We start from the raw sequence: 18,948 nt of genomic DNA, 5'->3' as shown, positions 1-18,948 counted from the left end.
GGGGTAGTAATTGTTTATACATAACCAGAGATAGAAATCCCCAGGGACTGTTGAAAATGACTGGATTTACAAGACATGCAGCTCTTGGTTCCTGACTGCCAACACTAAGCTTCAGGCATCTCCTAAGCTCAGTTTCTCCATGACACAGCTCCTGATGTACATCCCAGAGCACCACCTGCTAAGTGACAGGCAAGTTTAGGCTGTTAGGGATAACTAATAGAACCCGAGCTGAATGTTTGAAGAGACAACAGCTCATTTTAACTTAATTTACAAGTAGTGATTCTTTCTCCAAGGGGCATAGTGCCCATGAAACAAGAGCTTTGCAAAAAAACATTATTAAAACTTGCAGGTCAAACACTGTCATGAATTCAAGGCATGTATAAACTCTGAAAACCCTTGCTCCATAGCTTAGTCTGGAACATCAGGAGCAGTGACCTCTTTGCTGCTTTGCTGTTTCTGCTGGCTCTCAGCAAAAAGGGAGCTCACTACCTGGAGATTCCACAAGCTCCCAAAGGTGGTAATTGATTGACTGATTCACTGAAAGAGATTTATTCTGCAAAGTTGTCAGATTGTTTTCCTTTCGCTGGTGCTGAAGGCGCCTGGACACTGTGTTTGGGGAGATCGGAGTTTTCCGAGGCATCACTTACTGAATTATTTTCGTTGTTTTGAAATGTTAAGACCTCAAAGTCACAACTTAACACGGCAGCGAGGCCCCATCCCTGAGGTGCCCTTTGCCCAGGCCTGGAGTGAGCAGCATTTTTATTTGCATTTGCTCTTACCTGCCATTGTCCGGGAGCACTGGAGAGCTTCTCTCCTGAGAATCTGGTATGGCCTGAGAATTCAAATGAGAGCAACATCAGGAACAGGTGAGAGGAGAATAGCTGTTTTAGGACGGCCCTGGGCCATCGCGCCGCTCCCGGTCTCGTGCCGCCCTCTGGAAAGCGGTTCAGGAGCGGCCCCCGGATCCCCGGCCCCAGAGCAAGCCGGGGTGCCCTCACCTGCTCCTCGGGGCCCAGCGCACACCTGCGGACGGACTGGGAGCGGCTCTTCCCGGCGGCCCCGCTCCCCGGGCCCTGGGGCAACGCCAGCGCGGGGCGGGATCGGGATCGGGATCGGGATCGGGATCGGCGCCACCCGCGGCTCCGGCTGTTTTTTCTCTCTGCATCTGGTTTCTATCAGCTTCATTTGATATCCCTTAGTTCTAGTTTTTGTACTTTGAGTGACAGTGAAGAATCAGTCCATACTCTACCCCTCTGCCCGCTCTGTTGATTTTGTGGACTTGCATTGTGTGCTGGCTGAATCACCTCTTTTCTGGACTGTTCTTCAGGGCGGATCTTTGTTCAGAAACTGCTCTGCACTTCCAGTCCTTCCTATTGCTCTTTTCTGTCCTTTTCCTGCTGTGTCATTTCTTGAAGCAAGGAACCAGCTCTACATATAGTTTTCATGCTGTGCACGTGCCTTAGATTTCCCCAGTGGTATAATGATTTTATGCTTTGTGGTCTTAATTGCTACTGTAAAATTTGCTTTTTTTTTTGACTGCTTCAGAGTGTTGAGCTGAATGTCTGTCTGGAATTATCTGTCATAAGATTTTACTCCTGTGTGGTGGTAGTCATCTCGGAGCTCTTTATTTTGAAAGTGAGGTCAAGTTGGTTGGCTTGTCTCCCACAAGCATCTCTTAAGATTCACAGAGACTGAAAATAACTTTTACTTGTCTAGCCTCCTGAGGAGCATTGAGAACAGTGTGCTGGTCTTAATTCCCATATAGGTTAGAAACAGCCCTTGTGGTTTATGAATGACTCACCTATAGGAGAAATTTGGCACATGTTGGTAGCTTAAATACTATTCTTCAGATGTATTCCAGGTACACTTCTCTACTGTTACCTAAAATACTTTTACTCTTGATTTGTAACTCCAAACCCTCTAGTGAAGATGAATAGCTGTTTGGTTTTTTCTCTGAAAAACTAGCCAAGGAATGTTGCTTTTATTGGGGCAGGCGTTGGACACATAGATGAGGAGGGCAGAGACACCTCTTTTTTTACACGGCTGCACTATTTGCGCACTTATTGTCCACTGATTTAGGAAGTTCATGAACTGGACTTAATTCTGCCTTCAGCTTCAGGGAAACCAACCACCTGTTCTTAAAGAGTAACCTCCACATCAAACTGCAGGTTGTTTATTCTGGAGTGGGCACATCATCAGCTCTTATTGAAGGCATTTCAGTGCAGAAAAATGTCTTGGGTTTTGATGAAGGAAAAGAGAGAATGCGGGCATGATTTTATTACTTAGGCACTGGGATGACCTTGGAACATCAAGGCTCCAGTCTTTGTGTCAAGCATTGCTGAAAACTTTAACATGCAGCAGCAGTTGCGTGCATACACAGCTCCTGCTCTGCTGTAGAAGAAACACCCATGCTTTCTTTACCTAAGATTAGGCATCAACTGGGTGAAAGATTTTAAGGTAGCAGTAGCTCATTTTTGCCTGTCATTTATGTGATTTTAAGCCTGTATTTTCTTATTTATTATTAATTTTTATTAAATATCTGGCCTAGAAAGAAAATAATTTGTTTTGTCACAGTTCCCTCTGAGAACTAATTCATACCTACTGCAGGGAAACACAGTTAGCATTAACTGAAGGAAAAGAGAAAGTTCTCATAAGCAGGAAATTGTGGTTTGTGTCAAGGTAAACACTTAAACTGTAAACTAAGCGACTGTTCCCGGAAATCACAAGCAAGTGTCCTTAATTTAGGAATTTTCTTTGGATATTAACCTTACCTTTTTCAATTTTTTTTTTTTTTTTTACAATATGCTTTAGTTCCCAGGTCAGATGATTCTATTGCTATGGTTCCAGTGGTGTTGTACTAGATGTCTTCTGCAGGCTTGGAGTTTGGTCAGATGAATTAACCTTATGTGACAAAGCAAGCCTGAGATATGAAAAATAAAGGCAAACAAAGCACCCAAGAAAATAGAAAGTATGAGAAAGGCAGCAAAGTAGCCCTAGCAAGATGATAATCCATTATAGAGAGATTTATAGCCAAATGGGACTCAAGAGTTTGATGTGGGCCTAGGTGGTTTTCTAAGGCAAAAACATGCCAAGTACTGATCAAAAAAATCCCTCCCATCTCTTCAATGCTAGTGGAAGGAGACCCACTGCTTGGCTTACAGCAGACATCTGGCAGCACTAGGTGATTACAGGGAGATGAATGCTGTCCTCCCCTCTTAGAATACTTGGACTCCCACAGCCTTTCAAGCCATAGCTATTGTTAGGAGTATGTAAAAGGTTATCTGAATACCTAAAACCAACTAAGTGCTTTTTTTGACATTCTCTTCTAATATCTTGCAAGCGTTGAAATAAAAATTATGAGTCGATTATAGAAGAGAGAGAAAATAACTAACACATTTTATTGCCTCCAAGTTATGTTAACTTATGGCCTAACTTTAAAATCTGCATGCTAATAATACTTTATTGGATATAATGAAACTCTCTTCCATTGAAGAACTAAACTACTCCGAAATAGTGAGGCTTGATGCTTCAAGCCGGCAGTGAAATGAGTCATAAACACAATCAAAATCATTATAGATGCCACTGTAAAGTACAAACACATACAGCACTTAGGTTAATTGATTTCTTCAGCAACTGAACTAAATGAACATTTGCCCCCCCAGCCCCCCACTTTATCAGATGGTACAGCACACAATTCTGTGATCCATAATAGCTGTTAAATAAATGCCTGTGGAAATACTAATATCATACGTATATGTGTGTGTGCATTTTCTTCATATAAATTACATACTATGGGTTAGAGTGCAAGGTACAGTAGTCTATCTTGGAAAAGAAATTAATTAGAATATAACTGTTCAGGAATTATTTTAAATTTTCGTATGCCTTTTTCTAGGATTAATATGAAGTTTATTGTACACATTGTTCTGTCTTGGTGTAGTATATTGAGGTTTTACGATACCCTGGATACGAAGGATATTCGTTGTGCCCTCTAGCGCCCAGTGCAAAGTTTTGTTTTTATAGCAGAAGCTAAGCCTCCACCAAGGACGAGTTTTTAATCCTTAATGCAAGTTCTGTTCTAGATGAAATGTTTTAAGAACCTTTGTTGCCAGTCATAATAATCAGGAAGGAAAAACGATGCTAACAAATTGTTAGTGTAAGAGAAATCCTATTTAAGATCAGTTTTCTGTGACTTTTGCAGAGAACACAGCCACTGGGAGAACAGTTGTAAGCAGTGAGCACTGTGGTTCTGCACTGAAAAGGAAGAAAAAAGAGAAACTGAGAAGTGATATCCAACAGAAAATAAATATTTGTATTGGTCTGTATCCCTGTACGTGTCACAATAACCCTGTAGCTATTTTTAGCTCCATTTTGTCAGATAATAAAGGTGACAGTCACTCTTATATTGATCTATCACCTTAGAGCAGAAAAGTTGACAGGCTTGTGCAACAGGAAGGAAGGAAGGAAGCAGGAGGACTGTGTGACTAACAGCCTCTCACTGTGACCTGTTTTCTTTGCAGCCTCCCTGTATGGCAGTGAGTAAGAGAAATTGAAAATGGTAACCTCTGGGTCCATAATATAGTCTCTAAATCAAAAGCAAACCGTGAACAGGCATAGTGTCCCAGGAAACAATCAGTTGTTCATCTTATTTTTAAACCTTGTGATGTTAAATATTTAACACTATGAAAGTGTATAAATGAAATATCTATATAAGGCTTTTATCTGTTTGAAACTTAATTGCAGTTTCTGCTAGTAGATTTTTGCCAGGAAGTGAGTTCATTCAAATACAAATTTGTTACTTTCAAATTGTTAATATCTTCTGTACTTTTTGATTGACTAGCCTGGCCTGAGATACTCTCTCAAACAGAGGCTGAAATTTCAAATCTGACTATGGACTCAGTCTTTGTGTGTAAAGCACATCAGGCCTAGGATTTGTCTTCACATCTGAAAAATGAGAATCTTTGCTAAGCATGACTGTCTTTCTTTGCCCCATTTGTGATAGCAGAAGGCAATGGGAAGTGTCTGCACTCTCCCTCAACTTCATGTGGAATTTTTCATGTAAATATAGAGTGGTACTTAAACAGGTAATAAATAAGCAGTTTGATTTCAGGGCAAGGCACTTTATGGAGTATTTGAACTGATAGTGACAATATCACAGTATTAGTTGAGATATTAAAAAACTTGAATATATCTGAGCATAGTTTTCTGAGAAGGTACTTTAAAATCTGCTGATATTCTACAGCTCTACCTATTTGATTTTGAACACTAGTTCCAAACAGAATTTTAAAGGTTTGGGTTTTTTTTTCAGGGGAGAGGTGGAGAAGGGAGTAAGTAGATTTTCTATGCCAGTAATTCTTCCCTGAGATAAAAAAAAAACTTGGACAACCTCTTTCTACAGTCACTACACATCAAAGTTACTTTCCATCCCTAATGTAAGATTTACATTCGTCACTATGGAGAAAAGATAATATATCATGTTGGCATTCTGTTTCCATATTCAAGTTCATGCTTCTTTAGATTTGAAAAGTGATACTGGAAAGGAGCCCAACTGCTGGCTGAAGTCTGCTGTGGTGGGGTATAACATACAGTGGATCAGTATAGCTGATCCACTGTAGTGAGGCAGCACCAGGTACATAAGGTGCTGCCTCTGGTAAGTGCAGTGTGACATAATGTATTTCAAAAGCAACCAATTTCAGATATTCTTTCCAAAAGAATTTTTACAGGTTCCTCTTACATGCCAGAGTACTTGTCTGAAACATCTGCTGACAAGTCCCTCTGTGCACCTACAAACCATGTGGGGTGAAAGCCAGGAAAATGAAGAGGGAGCACTTGCTTAAGGTGCCGTGACCTCATCCTGGCAAGGTTTGTTATGGGATGTATGCATGACAGTAACTTGGCGATTGCTTTCCAGGTACTGTTGAGCCTTTCATTGACTTGGAATCAAGCTGTAATATGGGATTCAAGTCCTGTACGGGAACATATCATCCTGTGATCTGAATGCTAGCCATCAAGGTAAAAGATTAATAAAAGGAAAATTGTTTTAACACACCCAGGCTCAAAATTAACAACCTGGCATTGCAAATAGTGTGCAAGTCAGGGATGATTGGCTTCAAAACAAATCCAAATACTTAGCTTGTGTTCAGAAGAATAGCTTTATGCAGAGGACATAAGGCTCCTCTGAATTTCTGCAAAATGAATTTAAAAAAAAAAAAAAAAAAAAAAAAGACTTTCTAAGGCTTTAACAGGAGCAAAGAAATGTTTCATTGTCTTTAGTGCCCTGACACTAACTGATTCAGCCAGCGATGAGCACCAGAAAAGGCAGGACGGCGGTTGGCCTGCCGAAGTCCAGATGAGGGTGCTGGAGAGCTGAGAACAGCACCGTGAAACGCCTTAAACTCCTTGAGCCGCGCGGAGCAGTAGATCCAGCCTCATACCATTGTGTTTTCTCCTCTATCGGTGAAGCTACAAAACAAATAGGGAATTAATAAAAATCTTTCTTATATTTGCCAGATACTTATGTATGTGGATGCTCGTCCTACACATGCTGTCTTCCAAATTTATTTCGTGACTCTTTTTCATCGCTTCCTTTCTGCATGGCTCTGCTGAGCAGCTATTTTATCTCCACCATCCTTTCTTGGTCTATTTTACATGTCAAATAAAGAAACTTGATATCCTGAGTTTCACCTGTACGTTTAACTGTTTACTCATAGAACAGATATTGTCATAAAAAATGAAGAATAATAATTTATATTTGAAGGATAGGCAAACTGATGCTTAGAGACTAAGAGAGAGTCAGCAAAAAGATATAGCCACTTCCAGTCTGCCTATGTGCAAAATTTAAGCCCTTTAAACTGTTGTGTTGGCCAATTTGCTCTGCTTAAAATCCACCAGGAGAAAATTTTCTGACTTAGGCTTTGACATGGAGTTTTTTAGGTAATGATTTTGTAGCATGAAACACAGGGATGTCCCTGGAGCTAGAGCTAGGATCCAAACTTCTCTCTGCACTAACAGGGCCAGCCAGCAGGCTACAGCCGAGCGATGTGAGAGCTGCTGCTGCCTCAGGTCTCTGCAGCTTGGAGCCTCTTCAGCATGGAGGTTCCCTGCCTTCCCCCCATCCTCACCTCCTGCTCTTCTGCAGTATCGGGGGGTTTGGTGGTTGAAGTGTCCTGAAGCACAAAATCTGTGATTGAATCCTCTCCAGGGCGACAGGGTTTCAATTCCAGTCTTAATCATTGGGCTGTAACATAGAAAGAGAAAAATTAAAAAATTGGCACGTGTGTCTTTGGGAAAAGATATATACCAGCTTCTAGGTATGGCAGTGGAGGGCTGTGGATAGCTGTTCACCAGGGATGTGCCAAAATGGTTGGGGAAGCAGATGATTCAAGACATATTCCTGATATTACTTGCTTTTGCATTGCTGTTGGCTAGCTGCAGGTAATCTGCCTTTCTGTGGCCCTGTGACTCCCAGGCCTGACGCCTCTGTGCCCAGATGTCTGTGTTGGCTCTTCTCTGTGAACTGCCCCTCTCTGAATGTAGGCTGCAGCCAGCAAAGGGGCTGTCCTGGGTGGCAGCTGGGGTTTGGTTGATGACCCCCTGGAAAATGACTGTTTGTATCTCAGCCTCTCAACCCCAGCCTAAGTGCTGCCATGGACTGCTTGTGACTGCAGCCGGCCTGGGCTGTGATTCTCTTGGATAAATACTAGCTTTTATGATATTAATATATAATGTAAGCCTTTGCGGGACTGGAGCATTACTATATCTGACAGCCACTCCTCCCTTCTCAGGATTCCAGTCATCAGAGGTGTGAAAGAGTAGTCTTCACAGAGATGTAACCGCTGCCCAAATATGCCTCCTCTCCGTGCACAGAAAGGAGGAAGGCATTCCCACAGAATGGAGATGTTCTTCCAGTACACTTGCAGAACCTGGCTTGGTAAGCTGCCCTGAAAGGTGGCCTATTACAGTTTTACAGAGCAAACAATACAAGTTTTCAACAAATGGCAGAGTCGAGGTACCTTAGAGTGATGTAAAATTACATATTCATAGAAGTTGTCAATTCAATGATTTGCATGTGCTTAGTGTTTACTCTTTGAGAGTTCTGGTTTGATAAATACTAAGTTTGTTGCTATAATGTGAACTAAGATCACCTCAGGGTGCCCACTACTTTAGATTGCTTCTAGCTTGGTCTGCATGACATAGTTGGCAAAGACTAGTGTATGGCTCAGAGGGATCTGTCCCATGCACCAAGTGGCATTAATCATATAGCTATATGCATACTTTTCTTTTTTTTTTTCTTTTTCACATTGCTGTGGAGTATCCCCATTTGCTCCCAGACCTTCTTTGCTAAAGGCAAAAGCACAAACTTACTTCCCTGTAGCCCCCTAACCTGTCATGCAGCTGCCACAGCGCCATCACATTTTAGAATTACTTCCTTACTGTGCATCTGTGCTGCCCGACCCTTTCCCCTCCCCCTTTCTTCTTTGCTACCTGCAGCACTGCAAACCCCAAGAGCAATGAGCAGAGCTGAGAAATCCCCCAAACTCAGTTATCCGTGCAGCTACTCAGCACAGCTCTCACAGCACTCAACATGTGCATTGCTTCCCCCACTGGGTTTTTTGACCTTTTCTGTGGCCTATTGTCATTTAGCATCCTGTGTCACACCACTTCACAAGCCCAAATAGTTTGTTCTGGGATTAACTGCTGTGGTTCAGGGCCTCAACCTGATGAGCAATGTAGCAGCCGCTATGCAGCAGTCAAAGCCAACAACAAAACCCTAAGTAGAAAATTAAAAGAGAGATAAGCTCCTTTCCCTCTCCTCTCTCTGCAAACTCAAACACTCAACCTAAAGGATTCTCCATACATTTTTGGATAAAGAAGCATCATGGTCTTCTTTCTTTTTCCCTTTTAATTGCTCTGTCCCATAACAGAATCCCTCACTATTGCAGTTTTACCTTGTGGGAAGATAGCATAGCAAGATATGTTTCATTTCTTCTCCCTCTCCAACCCCTGCAAGGGAAGCAGAATTGTACCTGGAAAATTATGCATTAGTGTTTGTAATAATGAACGTAATTATGAAAAATTATTTTGGTATTGAGGTGGGACAGTCAGGGAGATAAGTGCAGGACTGGGAAGGAAGAACACTTCATCTCTGCCACTGACAATCTCCTTGGCCAGGGGAAAGTTCCAGACTCCTGTCTTGAACATTCATTCACTTAAGTTAATTTATCTTGATTTTTGGATGCCTGTCTTGAAACAGATAGGATGGATGTGCCAAATGACCATGAAGTGCCTGTCCCAGCACATTTCTTAGACACCCCTTGTCAGTAGGCAGTTGTTGAAAGTGAGCTCAGGTTGAGCACCTAGAAACAGAAAGCTACTTTTGAAAAAAAGGCTTTAAGGCAATAGTGTTATGAAAATACTGACTATCATGAATGCTTATTTCAAAAGGTAGGCTAATACCCAAGATGAGCCTTTCAGGAGAGTGAGGTGAGGAAGGGCACCTCCCCTGCTGCTGCTATCACTTTGGGGAATCACAGTCCACAAGTGATAGGAAGGCTGACAACATTGTGCTGCTCTGCTTGAGAAGGGCCCAAGGGTGACAAAGCTTGATGCTCCCAGCTCAAGAATACTTTCGCTGTGACTGAATGTTGCTCCACAGCACAGCTATGAATTATGATGGTGGTTCAGAATTGATCTTAGGAGGTCCTGCTGCCATATAATAGGGTGATCTCTTCAACAGTTTTTTTAACTGGAAGAAAGGATATAAAAAATTAAACATAAATAGAAACGTGAGAGAAATGGAAACAGGAACATGCACTATGTGTTCCTGGGCTGTGTAAATGAGTCATAGGATTGAGTTTAAAAAAATAATAAGGTAATAGAAACCTCTGTGGATAACTAGTCATCTGCTTTATTAGTGGTATGACAGGATTTGAGCAGGAAATTAGCCTGGGACTAACAGAAACCAATTTCTTCCCTTTTCTGTTTGCCTATCAAAACATTTGACCAAGATGTATCTATGCTGCTCTCCTTCAAACATCGATATTTCATGGCAGACTTCAATCTTCTTACTTCATCTGTAGTAGTACACAGTACTACTTATATGTACTTGCATATACTTATATGTAGACTTGCAGATAATTAAGTACCTGCCATGATGCGTTATGGATCACACTCGGATTCCTCTGGCCATTGCTCTAACAAAAATCATAGAACAAGCACTGAACTGCCTGCATGACCTTGTAGGTGTCGGTGGTTAAGCTGCAGAGGCATTTAGTCAAACCATTCTCCCTGGCAATACGTTCCGAAGCGCAGCACTGTTTTCAGGCCTGCTGGAAACACGCCAGGTTTTTGCTGAGCCTTACATGTGCTGGGGCATGACTTTGAGTAAGGCTGTGTGAATATATTGCCTGCAGTGTTAACTAACTGTAATGGTTTCATCCCTTGTGATATAGTGACTCATTTCTTTGTGTGCATGCACATGGCAGGTAATGCTCCTAAAGCTGTTCTTATGGTTTCTGATGTGGGTTGATACTTGACTTGCTAATGCCCATGTCCTCTCTTCATGACATTGCTTCTGGAAAGTATTGTTCTCTAAGACAAATTTCAATTTCATTTTGATTACCATATCCAGTCTCCTTGCTTGACTTGCCACCCTAGAGCAGTATAAAACCTTAAATCATTCTTTCACTATGTTGAAAGGTCTCTGGAGAAGAATGATGTCTTAATAGTTCTCTGTGTATTCCATAGCATTGATTATTTGCTTTCCCACTTCCACAATACAACAGTATTTTGGAAAACTGCATGCTTACAATTACATACTGAGATTCATATAAAAATTATGAAAATACCATTTAACAGATGTGGGAATGCCTGTTTGTGTCTCCGAGATCTATGTTTGCAAGCACCTTGCTGACAAATTCTTTTGTGTCCACATCATCTTCCCTCAACATCACCTGCCTTCCCCTAAACCCCGCTGAGATCTCTCCCAGGGGTGGAGAATCTGTGTGATGAGAAGGAAATGGCAGTGGTCTAGCCAGATGTCAAACACGCATCACTTTTTCCTGGCCCCCAGCAGAACCCACAGGCGAGGAGTGTGCAGAAGACTAGTTTAGGCTGAAAGTGTATTGCACAACATACCTAACCCCTCTGCACTAAGGGACAGAGAGGCGTGTTGTGTAAAGGGGAAGATGGCTCAGAGCCAGCAGCATCTAGCAGAAATCATGTTGCAGCACTGCTGCCATGTCTGAGAGACACTGCTTAAGAATGCTTCCTCTGGCTTCCTCTAGAGTTAGAAAGACATATGCAAAGCCAAGCGTTGAGCTACAGCATGTGTGTATTCGGGCTTTGGGCTTTAAACACTAACTCTGTTTGTTTACAGATCCCAAGATTGTGCAATATCATGCACCAAATGTTATTAATAATTTTGGTTCATAAAGTGTGGGGGTATGGAGAGAAATGATTGTATGTAAGTGATGTCACGCAATGTGAAAGAAGAGAAAGGGAGCCTTTTTTTCTCTGTGTGTGTGGTATTCCAAATAGTGCAACCTTTGCTTCATTCAGAGATAGAACAGGACTAACAGGAAAACAGCTGTTGGCATGAAAACCAAGAACAAGTCTGCAGTAAGACCCAGAATCAAAACTAAATAACTTGCATGAAACTAAGACTGTGAGTTTTAGATGTAAATCTTCACTATTGGTAATAAATGAAATCATTGTTTTGTCAACAGAAGGGCTCACCCTAACTTGGGTATGAGTCTTCCCTTACTCTTAAAATCTGTGGAGTACAAGGTTTAAGATAAGTTACCTTGTGAAACATCAGCTTTTACTCTTTGATAGCCTGTGTTTTTAAAGCCAATGCATGCAGTCCAGGATACCATTTCTGTTACAGACATAAATGTCTTAAATTTTACTGGCAATATTTTCACTGTCAGAAGTCTTCATATAGTTTAAGAGGTCCTAGGTTAGCATTAATTAAAATAGCTATGCAACAGTGTACATAATTATTGCAGACAGTCTAAGTACAGCTGCAGTCATGGACACTTCCTCTATAAAAGAGAAGCCAAAAGATTTTTTCCAAATTTTTCATGAAGTTATATTTCAGTGTCTGTATTCCAAAACTCTATCCCAGAAATTAAGCTATGTTCAGAAAAAGTCTCACGTCTTTATCTCATCTTTATAGTCTAAAAGATGGAAAGATGAACTGAATTTATTGAGATTTGAACCACCTCTGTCACTAAATCTAACATGAACCCAGTGACAGAACTTCAGTGGACATACCTTGCCAATAGCTGCCTCTGTAGAATTTGATCCACGGGACAGGCTAATTTAATATTCCTAATAAACAATCTTAAGACTCCTGGTAGTTGTCTCTATTACAAAACAAACAGATCCAAGACATCTTAGAACCTCCATCATCACTTTTATGGAGGAACTGTTGCAGAGGAGTTAGGCTCAGCTCTGCTGTATAGTGTTACAGTGTCTTTTCCATGTAACTACTAGGGAGAAAAAGAAGCCTATAGCAACAAGCTTTTCAAAGTACCCAACTTAATACTGAACCTTTAATACTGAGTTTGAAAATCTGATATAGTGAATAATTTGCATCAAACTGCATCTTGATTCTGTAACTTCTCACTTTACAATGCTGGCCTGCAAGAGCTCGTAAAAAAGGAGAAGTTGTTTAAAAAGTCCTGTTCTTCCTTACTTCCTCTGTAGGGCTGCTGCTGTAGTATCTAAGTCCTGCTGCATACTTTGGGATTTGTTTGACTTTATATTTGCCTTGATGAAGGACTCTAAAGAGGAAACTTTGAGCTTGCTCAGAAAATGCAACAAAAATGGTGGACAATGCACGAAGTGATTAAAAAGGGACAGATCCTGAGGAGTCTGACAGTGATGTGGAGGCTGCTTCCAGTGTAATAGTAGTGTGGTATCTTAGCATGTATATTGTACAAGCTTTTGAAAATGAAGTTGTAAAAGAAACCAAAGGGACCACATACATAATGAAATTACATTATGAGTAACAAAAGTACCACCTAGCCTGTGGGCCTCCCTTTCTCCAGGATCTGTTTGAGCCTTCATTTCCTTGTATCTGTATTCTGTGATTGGGCATTGTTTCATTTCCATGCCTGTTCAGAAAACTCTTCCCTTGTTGGCATATCAGAATGAGATGTGAGTAGTGCCACTATGTTCACTGTGGTGAATTACCAAGGCAACATGTTGGCCAGGACCAGCCCAGGGCCAGTACTTGCACAAGGATATCAAGGCTGGTAGAGGTAGACAAGGATGGAACAACTGGGAGATGAGATATGGTGGAGCTTAGGAAAGCCTTCAGATGCTCCTGGGGCAACAGAAGAATGGTGGAAGCAATTGTTTCTGTTACCCTGATGATTGCTGCCACCTTGAGTACACCCATCCCTTCATCAGTAACCCACCTTGCTTCCCGGGGCTTTGAATAAGACAAAGTTGGCCATTTGGATATCCTTCCTGAATCTTATGCATAACATCTTTTCCTTTAGTTCTTCAGAAATTGAGTGAAGCTGTACGGTTCTCATTTTACTCTTCTTATATTCCCTACCAGTGCTCCCTGGGCCCAACATGGTCCCAGCAATGGGATTCTGTGTCAGCTCTTCCAACAGGCAGTGGGACTGACTACACTTGTACTGTGATTTTGAGTTTAATTCCTAAGAAAATACTAAGATCCATAATTTTACATCAAAAATCTGAACAACCACATCATGCTGTCTGCACCAATTTTACTGCCTTCTTGTTGTCCTATTGCTTTAGAAAAGCTTTGTATGAAGACAGAGGTATTTCCTAGCAAAGGAGTGAGACTCAAGTTTACTGATGAGTGTAAAGTCTGGCTGTCTTGAAACACGAGCACTGGGTTGGAATGGCTGAGTTCTGAGAAAAGAGGGTAAAAGCTAAAAAGTTAATCTCTTACGAAATTAATTTATGATTTGAAGGAATCTAGAAGTGCGTAGGGAGAAAAAAATGGGATGAAGCCTAAAACAAAATTCCAGTAATTTATTTTGAAACCAAAATAAAAAAAAATTATTAGAACCACACCATGTCCCTTTATTAAAGGCTAGCACTGTCTTCTAGTGAATTTTCTAATTGTCCTTTAAAAAAATTAAACCAGTATGATTTCCTTTCTTTCTTGAGTTCAACTTGCTTTTGACTGTTAATAGAACAAAATCTGATAAGGATGTTTTGCATGAAGTTATAATGTATTGCTGATATGTTATAATTTATACAAATTGAACTTCCGCCAATCACTTCTGCGCTCACAGTAAAAAATTGAGTCTTGACTTCAAAGACAGATTAGAACTTGAATAGTGGTGTATTGATGGGCTGCCTTTTGTGGGTGTTTGTTTGTTTGTTTACATCGATGGGGTGTGCTAAGAAATCTATTCATTGAACTTTCTGTAATTCATTCAACTTGCATGTCAAGAGTCTGATTTGTAGGGGCTGCTCTAGTCCCCTTCAGACCTCCTTGGAAAGTTGCTATGACAGAGGAGCTAGGGATTTCCCCATCAAGGGAAGTCCCCACTCGATGGTGAAGCAAATCTAGACCCTTAAAGATACCTTTTGGTTAGAGGCATATGAAAAAGTTTGTCCTCTGGCATATTGGCTCCAGGAGAATCATTATCCCTCCCATTCTACCTGTGTATTTAGGGAACTGGGTGTGTTACAGCAGTTACAGGAGGCACCTTTGCTTGCCTTGTTGCTTCAGTTGTGTGCTAGGCATAGCTTATTCATACCCAAGTCTCCAGTGAGTTAGTATGTAAGATTAAAACCAGTACATCTCCAGCCACATAAATTTGGCTTCATTTTCTGTGATCTTCTTTTCCTTTTAGTCACCAAATATATGTGCATATGCCTATACTTATGTGAAAAGCATGTACTCTCATAAGTAATAAAAGTAAAGGACAGAATATAAGGCCTGCACAAAAGCACAGAATCCTATTTTTTTTCCCTGTAGAATTGGTTTCTAAATATTTACATTTAACTAACACAATAAAGATGACGTAGCCATTTCCCCTCAATTTATATAATACATATTTCCAAAAGGGCCAAAAGCATGATACATTGACAGGATATAAAGCATAAAAACCCTTCAACTGAAATCAGCGCATTTCTACTTCCCTGGCTGCTTGGTAGACTCCAAGATGCTTTTTAGAGAGAGGGTTTTTCCTCCCTCTAGAACTGTAGTTCTTCAGGTTTTTATTTGTAGGGCTTTTACAGTTCCCTTTCTAAACAATTCCTTTCCTCCCTCCCATTATTAGAAAATTTAATTTCATGAAGATCATTTGGGAGATTCAATAACAACTGTTTTTCAAAATATTGCAAATATGCAGGAAGGTCAATTAGTTATGTAAATTCAGGAGTTCCCTGGCAAATTTGAAAGGAATCATCTCACATTTATGTAGTTCCATTCGTTACCAGGGATCTAGGTGCTTGCCAAATACACAGAAAGATGACAAATAATATTTAATGTGCTGAATTATGGTATCCAGTCAGTTAGAAGAAAGCTATGAATGAAATTACACTTCAATTTTATTTCAAGTTTATTTCAATTAGAATTTGATCCAGTTAGGACGTGTACTATTGGGAATCCATAACTAATGGTTTGAATTGACCACCACACTGACTTTTACAGCCAACATTTGCAAAAACTGACAGAAGATCCCTGATGTGTTCTCTTTCCTTCACAGGGCAGTAAAACAGTGTTTTCAGCTCACTGTTCCTGAAAGGAGGTTGACCCAGAGACAAGAGTGCTCCTATGCAGATCCCAGCCTTGTGCTTGCATTTTGGCTTGCTTGATAACTCCCATCCAAATATGAACAAGGTCCAGGGCTGTGGCATGGAATTATTCATGAGCAGTTAGTTTCACTGTGAAATGTACCCTCAAGCAAGAGGAACATATTCTATCAACATTTTCTGGTAACCCACAGCACCCACATCCTCTGCAAGTGAGAGGCAATAGGTAACAAGGGTGATAAAGGCACTGCATACGTTCTCTGAAACTCACAGGTCAAGATGAGTTTATTAATGATAGAAAACTCCTGAATGTTACCACTCAGTCCCCAATGCAGGGGAACCCCTCTTCCCCCCAACCACCCTTTCTTTTTGAAGAGCACATAAAAGGTTGTGGACAAAATTTTATGTTTGTTTTATGGTATCTGAATTACTGCACTAGTACAGTGTTTTATACTGTACTCTTGTGAGAAATAGATTGTTCTTGCATTAGACTCAGCACAGAGATGAAACAAGTTGCCCAGCACTGTTCAGAGGGAGTCTGTGGCAAAAGAGCTTTGGCTTTCTTGCACATGACACAAATTTGGGATCTTTATATCATTTTGTGCTTTCCTCCACGTTTTGAGTGGGAGCTAATGGAAAAATAGGAAAATGCAATGTTGTGAAGAGAAGTTTCTCTAGGATCAGTCAACAGACTGGTGGCAGCAAAGAAAATGGAAGTGGCCCTGCTGTGGAAAGTTTTCTTTTGACTCTGCGTGCTATGAGGAATCTGCCTCCTGGTTAGTGTGTAGAAATAGTGTGATGTTTCTTTAAACAGCTGTCGTTATCTGGTGCATTTCCCGATCTGAAATGATTTGAAAATCACTGCAGCCCTGCTACAAGAAATAGATGAACTGATATTTTATATCAGTAGCAAATAGTTTGTGTGCACCCTAGAGTGCTAATGGAATTCCTTTAGAAGATATTTGGCAGGAACATGAAGGAAAGGCATACAGATATCTCAGAGGTTTTGGAAAATGGTAAGTTACTTGGTTACCCCTGTTTGTATCTGGTAGTTGGTCATTCCCTTCAGTATTTCAGGGCAACAAGAGACTGAATGTCCAATGATACCTCAAGTGAGGCCAGTTTTGATTGAAAAAGACTGTGACTTGCTTTTCCCATAGGCTTTTTTCCTGCTGGTAGTTTCTGGGACTTTCCCTTCCTGGAAGGTAGTTCTCTGTGGCTTGCAGCTTATGACAAGCTTTCTCTCCAGTGCCCATCTGGCACTCTCGGGAGCTAAGCCAGCTTTCTGCCTCGTCTCACTACTCCCACTCAGAAAAGTTTTCAGAGCAGAGTAGAGCTGCAGATACAATTGTAAAGGGGTCACTTTTCTTAACCCAGCACAGCACTGTAGAGATTTTCCATTCTTTGGGTGTGGATATGAATGCTTTGCACAGTCTGGTTGGCAGGTTCAGTGTGGCCAGTTAGGTAAGTAGAGAAGGTAACTCTTTCTTCTGTTGGCTCCATTTTGCAAGGTGTCAGCCTTCCACATGAAGATGTGTTCATTTTTGCAGTTCTATTCATGTGGAAAAATACTGCCAGACTCTTCACTTGCCACACAGCTACTTGTTTCCCAGAATAAGCAACACATTCTGGCTGGTGAAAGAAAGTTTCACCTGTCTGAAGTCTGAAAATAAATCCTTGTTGGTTGCTAAAAGCTGGCAGGTGCCTTCTAAAGGACATCGTGAATGAGGCAACAGAAATCTCTGGTAATCTTCCCTTAGAACGGGGTCAGTCGTATAGGAGGGAACAGAGCAACAGATGGTGGAGAAGACTCAAATCTGTTGAGGGGTTTTGGTGTATTGGCATTAGACTAGAAGTAGCTGCTGGTTTCACCTATGTTGTTTCACCCAACTGTGCTACACATGGCAGAAGTTATTTGAAGACATAACATAAGCACATTTGAATAAACCAAGCAGCATTTACTCTTACTATGGCATTTAGTACTCTGACCTGTTGCCTAGCAGTTTGAAGTAAGTTATATACTAAAGATTGGTGTGGTGACAATAGTCTCAGGCTGTGTGTCAGGCTAACCAAAAGGTTCATTCTGATGACCCTTGCAGAGCTTGACTTGGGTTGTTCACTGGGGCAAAACAAAATATGGCCATTTGGCATAATTGCGACCTGGATCTGAGATACTTTTTCACTGAGATTTTTGATACATTCAAATCCACAATGGAGCAAGACTCTAGGACAGGGACTAGAGATTTCAACAGATTACAGTTGAAAGGCTTGACATGAACACCTGTGCATTGATCTTGCTGCACTACCTAGTACAGGAATCATATCTCTTTGCCATAGGTCTAAACATTTCATTGTGTTGTTTATTCACTGCTTATTTCATCAAACTGAAAAGAAGGAGAGCATAATATTCTGTGAACGATTAAATCTGAAGCCACATTTCTCCAGGCAGGCTTGGTGTGAGTTAAGTCATGTTCAGTGTCTAACTGAAATTCATTCTACTGCTTTATTGTCTTTTTTAAAAATAAAAATATTTCCTAGTGCAAAACAGCAAAATAACTGCTTTACTCTGAACAGCATTTTTTCCTTGTAGTATTTTTGGTTACATGATTGATTAAAGTTCATTTTTTCTTTAGTAATGAAGTGACTATTAAACTATCTGTGCATGCAAAAAAAAGGTAATATTATAGTTGAGATGCTGAGATTCATGGTCTTCGTTTTTAATTTCTTCAATTTTCATATTCTTCACATAAAAGTCAGTTCCTGATTTAGATTATGACAAGGTATATTGACAGACACCCACAAGAAACTATTAATATAGATTATTTTTCCTTATGGCTCTTTCTTATTCATGCCTTCTTAAAATAGGGGGAGAAAGTAGTAACTTTGCATGGATTAGTATCTGTGGCATAAGGATTTAGTGCAAGATTTTTATCTCAAGATCCAATGTAGAGACAAGAAAGGAAGTGGGATGTCAAGTGAGAAGCTTCAGGACCTGATTCTGTTACAGAATGTGTAGGTTCTAAATTTCAGTGTTTGTCTGAATCTTCATTTCATCACTAATACAAGAGAAAAGGCAAAACTGGAATTATGGGTGAAAGAATTCATACTATGTAATGGCATCCACTGAATTGCAGCTAAAAAAAAATTACCCTTCAAAGCAATGATCCAAAGTAAAAAATATTGGTTGCAGTACTT

The 18,948-nt window shown here is 40.6% G+C and overlaps 1 protein-coding gene and 1 long non-coding RNA gene across 2 annotated transcripts in view; one reads left to right on the top strand and one right to left on the bottom strand.

The window, feature by feature from the left end:
- NQO2 (NAD(P)H quinone dehydrogenase 2) overlaps positions 1 to 850 on the bottom strand; it is a 16,822-nt gene extending 15,972 nt beyond the window's left edge. The window contains exon 1 of the mRNA XM_017828735.1: positions 780 to 850. Coding sequence (XP_017684224.1) covers positions 780 to 786 — 7 coding nt within the window. The 5' untranslated portion in view covers positions 787 to 850. The remainder of the gene's footprint in view (positions 1 to 779) is intronic.
- Positions 851 to 5,911: 5,061 nt separating this feature from the next.
- Positions 5,912 to 18,948, top strand: part of LOC108504111 — a 24,903-nt gene continuing 11,866 nt past the window's right edge. The window contains exons 1-2 of the long non-coding RNA XR_001876999.1: positions 5,912 to 6,009; positions 7,782 to 7,927. This is a non-coding gene — a long non-coding RNA (uncharacterized LOC108504111). The remainder of the gene's footprint in view (positions 6,010 to 7,781; positions 7,928 to 18,948) is intronic.

This window comes from Lepidothrix coronata, unplaced genomic scaffold (assembly GCF_001604755.1).
Source record: "Lepidothrix coronata isolate B3197 unplaced genomic scaffold, Lepidothrix_coronata-1.0 Scaffold152, whole genome shotgun sequence".
Taxonomy (NCBI): Eukaryota; Metazoa; Chordata; class Aves; order Passeriformes; family Pipridae; genus Lepidothrix; species Lepidothrix coronata.
Note: the sequence above shows the minus strand (reverse complement) of the source record. Positions and strands in the feature narration are given on the sequence as shown.